We start from the raw sequence: 11738 nt of genomic DNA on the forward strand, positions 1-11738 counted from the left end.
TGAAAAGAGGCTTTAATTATCCCTCTGAAATTTCACAAGCCAGGCCTCCATCTTCTGCACGGTTCTCAACATTATCTTCCAAGCTCCTACACAACATCCCACAGAGTTCTTAACACAGAATGGATCTTCTAGCACAAAGTTCCAAAGTCCTTCCACCGTCCTCCCAAAACATGGTCAGGTTGTCACAGGAATACCCCACTCCTGATACCAATTTGTCTTAGTCAGGGTTTCTATTCCTGCATACACATCATGACCAAGAAGCAGTTGGGGAGGAAAGGGTTTAATCCAGCTCACAATTTCCACATTGATATTTATCACCAAAGGATATCAGGACTGTAACTCAAGCAAGACAATAAGAAACATGCCTTGTATCCCCTTGATCTCCTTTGTATGATTATTTTCATGATGATGAAGAATTAGAAATGTTTAAAGGCTTCCCCATATTGAATGCATTCATGGGTTTCTCGTTCATGATGAAGATTTGGGAAATCTAAAAAGGTTTCACCATATTGTATTCCTAAATTTCTTTGCAATATGGATTGTTTCATTGTGAAGACTCTAAAATATTCAAAAAGTTTCACCATATTAAATACACTCAGCCTTTTGCTACATTTTGTTTTCTTTTGTGTCTTTGAATATGACTGACAAGTGAAAGCAATACCACATGGCTTGTAGACATAGGGTTTCTCACCTCTATGTCTTCTTTTATGTATTTGAAGATTTTAATGCACAAGGCTCGGTTCATTTGTTCATTTCATAGTGTTTTTCTCAACTGTGTCTCCTTTTATTTACTTAGNGACTACTGTGACTTATAAAATGTTTACCACATTGCCTATATTCACAGGGTTTCTATCTAGTGTGCATACTTTTGTGTTGGGAGATGACTCTTTTGTACAATTGCTTTCCCTAATTGGTGTTATTCAGAGAATTTCTCTCCACCTCATGTTCCTTACAGATTTGAAGATAATTGTGATGTGGAAGGGCTTTAAAACATTGCCAATATTCATAGAGTTTCTCTCCTGTATGTGTTCCTTTATATATTTGGAGGCCAATGCTTTGTGAAAAAGCTATAAAAGCACCATTGCGAACATTCAAAAATCTCTCTCCTATACGTGTTCTTTNATGATTTTGTTGATGACTGCTTTTTGAAAAAGTTTAACCACATTGGTTAAAATCAAAGCATTTCTCTCAACTATATGTGCTTTTCTGTGTGTAAAGACTATTGTTTTTCGAAAAAGCTTTACCACATTGGTTACGTTTAAAAGGTTCCTCTCTGGTATATGTTCATTTATGTACTTGGAGATCAATGCTTGCTGCAAAGGCTTTATAACATCAGATACCTACATAGAGTTTCTCTCCTGTATGGTCCTTTCTCTTTAAAGGTCACTCCTTCCTGCAAAGGCTTTACCACATTGGTTACATTCATAGGGTTTTTCAGCTGTGTGTGTTCGATTATGATATTCAAGACCACTTCTTCCTTCAAAGGGTTTACCACCTTGGTTACATTCATATGGTGTCTCTCCTGTATGTGACCTTTTATGGCATTGGAGACCACTGCTTCCTGCAAAGGCTTTACAATACTAGTTACATTCATAGGGTCTCTCTCCTGTATGTGTTCGCTTATGTATTCGGAGATGACTGCTTTGTGCAAAAGCTTTACCACATTGTTTACATTCATAGGGTTTCTCTCCTGTATGTGTTCGTTTATGTTTTTGGAGGTCACTACTGCTTGCAAAGACTTTACCACATTGGTTACATTCATAGGGTTTCTCTCCTGTATGTGTTCGCTTATGTATTTCGAGGTCTCTCCTTCTTACAAAAGCTTTACCACATTGGTTACATTCATAGGGTTTCTCTCCTGTATGTGTTCGGTTATGGATTTGGAGAGTACTGCTTTCTGCAAAGGCTTTACCACATTGTTTACATTCATAGGGTTTCTCTCCTGTATGTGTTCGCTTATGTATTTGGAGATGACTGCTTCCTGCAAAGGCTTTACCACATTGTTTACATTCATATGGTTTCTCTCCTGTATGTGTTCGCTTATGTATTTGGAGGACTCTCCTTCTTATAAAAGCTTTACCACATTGGTTACATTCATAGGGTTTCTCTCCTGTATGTGTTCGTTTATGTTCTTGGTGGTCACCACTTCTTGCAAAGGCTTTACCACATTGGTTACATTCATAGGGTTTCTCTCCTGTATGTGTTCGCTTATGTATTCGGAGATGACTGCTCTGTGTAAAGGCTTTACCACATTGGTTACATTCATAGGGTTTCTCTCCTGTATGTGTTCGCTTATGTATTAGGAGATAACTGCTCTGTGTAAAGGCTTTACCACATTGGTTACATTCATAGGGTTTTTCTCCTGTATGTGTTAGTTTATGTATTTGGAGATGACTGCTTCGTGCAAAGGCTTTACCACATTGAATAAACTCAGAGGGTTTCTCTGCAGAACAACTTCTTTCATGCCTGCAAATAAAATTTGCACACGTGAAATCTTTCTTACAGTGATTATACTGATGAGTCTTTTATGTTTTAAATTTCGGTTTCATTGAACAGAGCAATCTAATGTTAACATAATATTACTTTGTTTATATTCAAAGGAGTTCTGCTAAATTATGGATTGTTTTACATCTTGAGGATACATGAAATGGGAACAGTACTGATTATCTGGCTCACATTTATAACATACTTTTTCTATAAAAGGTTACTCACATATTTGAAAAAAAAACAGGAAGAACTCACAGTGTTTGCACAGTGATTGCATTCACAAATTTTGTTATCAGGAGAGTAATACTACATTTGGAATATGAACAAATGCAAAAGAAAAAAAATTTTCTACTGCCTTAATTCTCATTACTATTTTCAGCAGTTAGAGTTGGTAAATGTCCCAGGAATGTTCGGAAACAAATTATTTATAAACTTATATAGCACGTTTAGAATGTTGCTCAAAATTTGTTATACTGCATATCCTCTAATTGTTCTGGAAAAGTGAAAGGTATGTGGCTTCTTTCAATGCCCCTATGATCACAAGGCTTGTATCCATCGTAACCTATGACATCCACATCAAAAAAAGAATAACAAGTGAAAATTCCACATTACATTCACAGCTGACTTTTTTTGTCACAGAGATGTGGTACAGAGATTAAGGTTTTTCCACAAAACCATTCTTGAATCTTATGAACTGTTCATCTCACTAAATTTAGCAATNTTATTACAAGTATATCATTGAGCTCAGATATACTATGGATTATTTGCTCATTACTAGGTTTTAGACATATACTTGTCACCTAATCACTGTGTGTTCCTTTTGCAATAGCTAAGCGATATGAGACTGAAGACACTCATACTTGTATAGCATGGCTGTACTAGGCTTGATTTAAACAGTAACATATCTGTTAAGCCATTATTTCTCTGTCTTTGACCTAATGGAATGTCTTGCAAACAACAATTACATATCTGCCATAGACATATATGATTTTATGAAATTCAGTAAACATCCATCACTGAAAGCAGTGCTTATTGTACCCTAGTGGTTTTCTTTACAACTTGTAGCACAGGTTAAACTTTCTTCATAGGCATTTTCTCCTCAGCTTGCAGAGGAAAATTACCTTCCATGACTTCTAGAAGTTTGGAAATGGTCTTCAATTGTATGTTCTTCCCAAATGTAACCTAAACCCAGTACCAGAGAAAGTATGTTACATTATTGGCAATTAAACAGTATTTAAGTTATTAACTCCATTGAACTTTAAAACCATGAGTGATTTATTCATCATATTCTTCCTCATTCTCAATTGAAATTACAAAAACAAATAACAATAACAAAGAAAAAGTTGTGCATACATGTTATAAAGTAAATTAAAAAAATCACAATATTACCTATAGCTGTGAGATTCCTATAGGTCTCTAGCATCACACCCCTGTAGAGACTCTTCTGAGAAGGATCCAGCAAAGCCCACTCATCCCGAGTGAAGTTCACCTGTACATCATCATAGGTGACTAAATCCTAAAAGATTCGAGACGTGTGTACATAAAAAAATATGATAGAGACAACAGTTTAAAGGTGTACTTCAAAATGAATACTCGCTAACTGCCTTGCCCACCCACATAGTACTTTTTATCCAGTCTTTCACAGTTGGACAACAAAAACTTAAGTAAATAAATGATCTCTGGGAACCTGATGCCCTAGTATTAAGATGTTAATACATGGAACCATGTAGAATGCTGCTAGACCTTCACCCATTTTTTTGTTCCCTGAGACCCAATACGCAAGAGTGCCCTTAGGACTGCAGTTTCGTCTCACCTGTCCATGTTACCTGCAGATACAAAAGACCTTTTCCATCTCCCCTTCCTTTCTTGCCACATGTCTGTGTCTTAGCCCCCAAGTATGGGCAGACACACCCTTCTCAACCATAGCCAGTACTCCCGAAGAACAAGCAGTCTGTCTAAAGACCAAGACCACTATCTGTTATCCTAGACATAATTCTCATAGTAGCCCACAGAACTGCAACACAATATCAGGGAAAGCTTCCTCTGCCCATTTCCATGTGAGCAATTTTCCACTTTTCTTCAATTACTAAGGCAACTACACCAGGAACAATGTGAACTTGACTAATGTTACCTGTGCTAGTGTGTGTATAGAAATAAAATAAAATCATATTTCCTGACTCCAATAAAAATAACTCAAAGTCACCGTCACCCCTAAACTGTTATAAATCTGACCCTACAGTTACTACTGATCTGTCTTCCAAACAGAGAGGCCCCATGCTCCAGAGCTCTCATTGAAATTGTTGATGATGAGAAAGTTGGACTATGGCTCAATAGCTATTCACGACCCTTAGTAATTTCATGTTAAACCAGCCCCACCGAAGTATACAAAACAATGCTGAATGGTAACTTAATGTCTGATTCCTTCCATATGCATTATGTTCCAATCTGTCCTATCCACCCACCCAGCACCATCAACACCTGAGAAACTTCTGCATGTCAGAAGCTCCTTTTGTAACCAAGAATTGAAGTTCTGTGAATCATGTCATTTTGACAATAGGGAATAGAAAGGTAAAAGGAATCTAATCAAATATTTCTAAAGGATGATCATGATCAGCTCTTTACTACTAACTTCTAAAGTATTTATTAAATTAGTCACACAAAACTGAATACAGAAGGGTCAGGAATTCTAGAAATCAAACCATTACTTTTCCAATGTTGTCCTACTACACACCAAAGGCAATGCCTGTATATACACACTGCATAGGGACATTTAATTTCCATATCTTGACACTCACAGGGCTACCAAGACACCCCCAACCCTGTAAATCCACACTCAGGAAGAGTCAAAGGACAAGGGCCTCTGTTATGATCACCACAGAACCACACTCTGACCCACAGTCCATTTAGAACCAGCAGATCAGACTCAAATAGCTCTGCAGACTTGCTCCTCCTGTACTGTCAATGGAGATTACTATAATAACCAGGGGATGGCTTGTGGTCTTCCAGGCACCTTGTAACACATGCACCTGAGGAGAATCCTGTAAAGAACCTGTAAGCTACCTTCCACTAGTGTTCCTGATTGTTAGGCCTGTCCATATTCCCTCATTAGCTTGGAAAAGCCACCTGGGCCTCAGGGCAACAGCAGCTCCTCCACTGTGGGATCACAGAGCAAAAGACTCAGACTGCTGAAACCTTCCAAGCTCTGCTGTTACACCCTACAAGCAGACAAAGCCCTAGTCTGGAAAATTTACATTTAAAAGGATGTTCTAGTCCTGCAGACCAAGTATTTTCCATTTAAAAGGCCTAGGGTCCTTTCTTTGTATATTCAATTATGCATGCAGCCAACTCTTCTACATAGTGGGGAGGTCCTGCAGACAAACTGGAATCAAATTCATACATTAACAATATTAAAAGTAAAAGTGGCTATGAATTTTAAAGATAGAAGCTTTTAATGGGAAAAAAAAAAGGAAGAAAATGAAGAAATAAAATGTAAAGACATCACTGCTCCTAGGTATGGTGGAGGAGAAAGTATATTATACACAAAAGAGTGAACATAGCCAGACCCAGTTATACCTGGGATAATATAGAGTAGACATGACCTGAGACCTTGTGGAGAGAGAAAGGAGGGCAGAAGCAAGAGCCAGATCAGGATGATTAATGATAGATGAAAAGGCTAGTTCCCAAATGATTGGATTTCATAAGGAATGGCAGCTGGGAGATTGGCAGTCCTACTCCTGGGGTAGATGGTGAGGTATGCCAGCAATATGCTGTAACAGAGAGGGCCTGTGATCTCATTTGTCATTGCGCTAATCTGGGAAATGTCCCAAGATGGCCAGTATGGAATTCTACTGATTGTGTAAAATTGATTNCTTGACTCCTCACGGTGAATGTCAACTCATGGCAAAGCAGAAAGGCCTCACCTACCTTATTCCTCCTCCTCTTCTGTGCTGCAAGTATACCAGCTTCAAAGTTGGTCAGTGAACTCAACTCTTATACCTGTCCCTCTTTATGTGTAATCACCTAATTTGTAACCCTGCAACCCAGGGAGGTTAGACAACACTCATTCCCTGGTGTCTTTTGTCTCACTGATCAGTCAGAACCCAGTTTGAAAGGAGTTGTAGGAATGTTTTCCAAGCCCTGGGCAGCAGAGGCTGGATTAGGAGTTAAAAGCAAGTCTTAAGTGCATGGCATAAAGAAAGTAGAAGCTACAGGAGATGTTTCTCTAAACAGACAGATATGAAATCTCTTTAAAAATAGGAATGAAATTCTTAATTTTGGGGAAATATTGGAGAATAGAAACACGTAAGAGGTCAAATCACCTATGCATAATGAAAATGAAATTCAGAAAAGTAATACCAAAATTTAATATTTAAAAAGATCAATATAATTGAAAAAAATATATTCCTGTACTGATTTGAAAAAGATCAGGCCCTTCCTGGTAGAAGGAATGTCATTAATAAGATAGCATTTGACCTTGCCCCTATGTGCTTTGTTAACTACTGAGACCTATAATGTGACGCACACAGCTACAACTAATGGCATGTGTTTTACATTTCTGAGCTCACTTAAATATGTCACCCAAGGATTGCACATGTTTGTATAATACAGATCCTGAAATGGGAATTCATTACCAACTGGTTCTAGCTAACCTGCCCAAATTGAACACCCACAATCAGATTTTACTAAATTATATCCATAAATTAATACAATCTGTGAAATTATCAAATTATTCTCACTGCCCTAATCAGGTCCTTCTCCATAACGATGACCCCTGCAGTATACTCCCTTTCCTTTGGTCTGTGACCTAGCTCTTGTCAGCACTGTTTTACCTGACAGTGTACACAGTAAGCTGTTCCTCTGGTTCTCATCCTGCCAAGTACATTTCCACACACAAACCCCTGACACAAAGGTTTTGTCCAGATGCAGGCTTATAATAAAGTTACTCAGAGGCCACAGCCTGGTCCAAAAGGAGAGACTAAGTCCACAAGGGACCTCATAGGTGGCCCCATCTGTCTGCCTGATGCTTACCATCCTGCCTCTGGGAAGACCTAGTACACAAGCATCCTTTGCTAAGATGCTTGCCACCCCCACTTTGTTGGAGATGAAGTTGCACTTACCATGTCTGAAGTTCTAAGCTTGCCTGAGCTAACCTCACAGCACTCAGTAAAAATAATAAGAACCGATTCCACAGAAAGTCTGAGATCAGCTGAGTTACACAGAGAAACTTGCAGGCTTAGTACCTGGAAGCATCACCTCCTCTTCTGCCTGGCAACTCCATGTGGAGGTTTTGATTGGCCATTGAGTCTTGAGTGACATGAGGACCATGCTTAGGGTCAGAGTGTCTGTAGGGACACAGCAGAATGGTTCGAGCCTGGGCCAATCCTTTTCCATATCTGCAGATTTGCAGTTCAGTAGCACTACTGCGTCTCCTCCAATGGCCTACCTGTCTGATCCCCTGCCAAGCCCTTCTGAGGGGCTAAGATTCCTGATCCCTGCTGCTTACCTGCCTGCCTCTCCACCTTTCTGGTCAGTGCCCCTGGGTTCACTGCTTTGGAGCTTGCCTGAGCTCCAATGACAGGACTCAGGAGGCAATTTCCCTTCTTCCTCCTGGAATCAACCTGGATAGCTTGCATACCCCATTAATCAGCTGACACTGGAGTTACCAAACTGTCCACAGGTGGTCAGTGCCAGAATATTAGCAACTGAAGAGGGATTTTTGGACACAAACTTTGTTTTGTGGCTTCAGGCTGGGTTCAGGTAAACCGCAAGCACTTTCCACCTAATGGCTATGAGACAAGGCTCAGAGCAAAGCAGGACAACGTGTCAGACACTGTGGAGCACTCTTGTTAATCAGCACATTGTCCTCAGTGGGTTGGTAAAACAAACATAACAACAACAAACCCACACCTATATTGGGAAAATATATATCACTGTACTGATTTGAAAAAGATCAGGCCTTTCTTGGTAGAAGGAATGGCATTGATAAGATAGTGTTTGACTTTGCCCCTATGTGCTTTGTTAACTACTGAGATCTATAATCTGACACAGCTACAGCTAATGGCATGTGTTTTACATTTCTGATACATTCTATCTATATAGTACAGATCCTAAAACAGAAATTCATTATCACTGGCTCAAGCTAACCAGCACAAACTAAGCACCCACCAATCTAGTCTTATTTAATATCATGCATTATTTAATACATGCTGTTAAATTACAAAATTATTCACCCTGCCTGACTCTTATCCTTCTCTAGAATGGTGACACCTGGAGCAGATTCTCTTATGGTTTTATCTATGATCTAACAATCTCCCTCCCTGTTTCACCTGACAGAGATAACAGTAAACCATTGCTCCGGTTCTTATCTAAAGGTGGAAAAATGGAGGGTTCATTATATGACTCAAATGAGCAATTATGAAACGCTTTTTTGCTACATTCTTTAACTCAAGAATTTAGGAATTTATATCAAGAAGAAAGCAAGGTCATTGTCCTGGGGAGCAGCAGACCAGGATCAAGGCTTCCTGAGTCAACATAGCTTGTCTTAGAAACATCTCTATAAGAAGAAGAGACAGCTCTCCCAGAATTAACATGTCATCCCAGAAAGGAATCACTGCATATACAACTAAAATATTAATTAGGAAAAATTTCTTAATGACAGCATGGATTCAGCTGTGGCTAATGCTCAAAGACCAGCCAGCCAAAAACAGATTTTTTGGATTCCACACATGCTCTCACACATAAGTTTCTTTCCTGTTCAGTCCCCAGGTTATTTTGAACAATTTAAATATGGACTGGAGATTACAAGTCCTACTTAAGACAGCTAGGAGATATACAAAGCAAAGACCCCCAGAACATTTATTAAGTGCCTCAGAGCCCTGAAATGCAAGCCATTTCTCAGTGATGGGTTCCTGAGTTGGAGGTTGCAGGAGATGAGAAAAATAGCAAAAGTAGAAGGTAGAATTTACAACAGCTGCAGTGGGGAGAGCTTACACAACCCCTGTCTTATGCCAAGTAAGCTTTTTAAGAGTAGCATCAGCCGGGTGTGGCGGCGCACGCCTTTAACCCCAGCACTTGGGAGGCAGAGGCAGGCGGATTTCTGAGTTCGAGGGCCAGCCTGGTCTACAAAGTGAGTTCCAGGACAGCCAGGGCTACACAGAGAAACCCTGTCTCAAAAAAAAATGCAAAAAAAGAAGAAGAAGAAGAAGAAGAAGAAGAAGAAGAAGAAGAAGAAGAAGAAGAAGAGTAGCATCTTGTAATCTTGTATCCTACTTACAGGGATAAGTGAAAAGAAATGGAGACCTCTATGAAGTTTGCAGAAGCTAGCATGAACTGGGACAAATTCAGGAGAAGTCTAATAAAACAACCTTGCACAAGGGAACTGCCAAGTATCTAAAAAAAACATTACTGACCAAGCCCCCAGTGCACTTGGGGACCCTACTCAGTGCAGGGTGGCACAGAATTACTGCATGGCACAGCAGAGACGGAGGTGGAGTTGACTGGCACTGCAGAAGCGGGTTTGCAACTTCCCCTCCCTGCCTGCATTCCTTTCTATTTGCTGGAACCCTCGAACCAAGGCTGGCAAGAGATCTCCGTGGAAAACCTTTGGTACCCAAACCCACAAGCTACTAGGGCTACTGAGCTTCCCACACCCCCATTAATCCACACTCAGGAAGGGTCAAAGGACAAGGGCCTCTGCTATGATCACCACATGGACCAACAGAACCACAGTCCTTGGAACCAGCAGATCTGACTCAGATAACTCAGTAAACTTGCTCCTCCTGGCCTGGCAAAGGAGACATTTACAATCACCAGGACATGGCTTTTGGCCTTCCTCACAGTTTGCAACAGATGGCTCTGAAGAGACTCCCATAAAGAACCGCAAGCTACCTTCCACTAGGGTTCCTGATAGAAAGGCATGGACAGAGTCCCTCATTAGCTTGGAAAACACAGCTGGGACTCAGACAACAGCAGCTCCTCCACTGTAAGATCACAGAGCAAATGTTTCAGACAGCTGAAGCTTTCCTGGCTCAGCAATTTCGCCACAGTTGCAGACAGAGCCCTAGTCTTGGAAATTTAAATTCGATAGACTATTCCAGACTCCCAGAGCACTTATTTTCCTTTTTAAAGGCACAGAGACTTTCTTTGCAATTAAAGAACATTATTAAATTATACAGGCAATGTCCAGTGCAGCCATCTCTGCTTCATACTTGGGAAGCCCTGCAGCCAAACTGCAATCAAATTCACACAGTAACAAAAATTAAAAAGAAAACCTCCCGCCAGAAGGCCATCCTGTGCTCCAGCCCCGGACCTGACCAAGGACGCTCGCTTGCGTGGGAACCATTCAGCGCCCCCTCTCCCCCGACTTCTCCTCCCTTTGGCCCCGAAGCCCAGTGCCACCCCGGGGACCCCATTCTGTCCTAAGCTCTTCCGGGGTATCCAGCGTGGGATGCTGGAGACTGGGAACCTGGTGCCTAGAGTTGCCCTTGTCCACCACCCACCGAGTGGGGTCCGTGCCTTCCCAAGGCCAGACAGCCACCCGGGGCCACGTGGAAAGCGTCCTGCAGTCCTCCCGCTCCCGCCTGCCCAGGGCAATGGAACTCTGGCCGGAAGCGAGTTCTCTCCCACTCCCCTCTTTTCCCCACACCCACGGCCCCGCAGGAGATGACCTGGCACTTACCATGTTTGGAGTTCTGAACTTGACTAACCTTCTCTCACAACACCCAGTAGAGTCACGCAGAACACATCACACAGAAACTCTCAAGACCGCTGAGTTACAGAAAGGAGCTTGCAAGCTTGACCTGGAAGAGCCGCCTTCTCTTCTGACTGGCAGGTCCATGTGGAGGTTCTGATTGGCTATTGAGTCTTGAGTGACATGCGCACCACCCTTAGGGTTAGAGTATGTTAAAGAGACACAGCATAGAGGTTCCACCTTTGGCCAAACCTTTTCCAGATCTGCAGATTTGAAGTTCATTAGCACAAGTGCCTCTCATCCAATTGCTTACCGGTCTGTCCTCCCATCAAGCCACCTGGAGAAAGTAAGGCTTCACACCTCTGCTATTCAACTGCCTGCTTCTACCCCCATGTTGGCAGTAACACTATGCTCACAGCTTTGCAAATTTGGAGCTTGCTTAAGCTCCAATCACAGCACTCAGAAGATATTTCCACTTCTTCCTCCTGGATTCAAGTTGGATGGCTCTCACAGTCAATAAATCAGATTACAATGGAGTTAAATCTGTCCCAACAGTGGAAAT

The 11738-nt window shown here is 41.2% G+C and overlaps 1 protein-coding gene and 1 pseudogene across 2 annotated transcripts; both read right to left on the bottom strand.

Moving 5' to 3' along the window:
* Positions 1-214: 214 nt before the first annotated feature.
* Positions 215-1930, bottom strand: LOC110287275 (annotated as a pseudogene). Its single transcript, XR_003835968.1, has one exon. The product of XR_003835968.1 is annotated as a zinc finger protein 781-like (transcript).
* A 638-nt stretch (positions 1931-2568) lies between these two features.
* Positions 2569-11277, bottom strand: LOC110287259 (zinc finger protein 120-like). Its single transcript, XM_021153918.2, has 3 exons — positions 11165-11277; positions 3877-4003; positions 2569-3669 (listed from the first exon to the last, which is right to left on the bottom strand). Exons 1-3 carry the CDS (start codon positions 11165-11167, stop codon positions 3605-3607), a joined length of 195 nt encoding a protein of 64 aa, XP_021009577.1. The 5' UTR covers positions 11168-11277; the 3' UTR covers positions 2569-3604.
* Between the last annotated feature and the right edge of the window lie 461 nt (positions 11278-11738).

The sequence above is a fragment of the Mus caroli genome, chromosome 2 (assembly GCF_900094665.2).
Source record: "Mus caroli chromosome 2, CAROLI_EIJ_v1.1, whole genome shotgun sequence".
In the NCBI taxonomy this organism is placed as follows: Eukaryota; Metazoa; Chordata; class Mammalia; order Rodentia; family Muridae; genus Mus; species Mus caroli.

What these genes read in the sequence shown, in the direction of transcription:
- LOC110287259 (XM_021153918.2), bottom strand. An exon ending in TAGGAATCTCACAGCTATAG is followed by an intron (nt 3,670 to 3,876) that starts GTAATATTGTGA and finishes TACTGGGTTTAG; the next exon opens with GTTACATTTGGGAAGAACAT.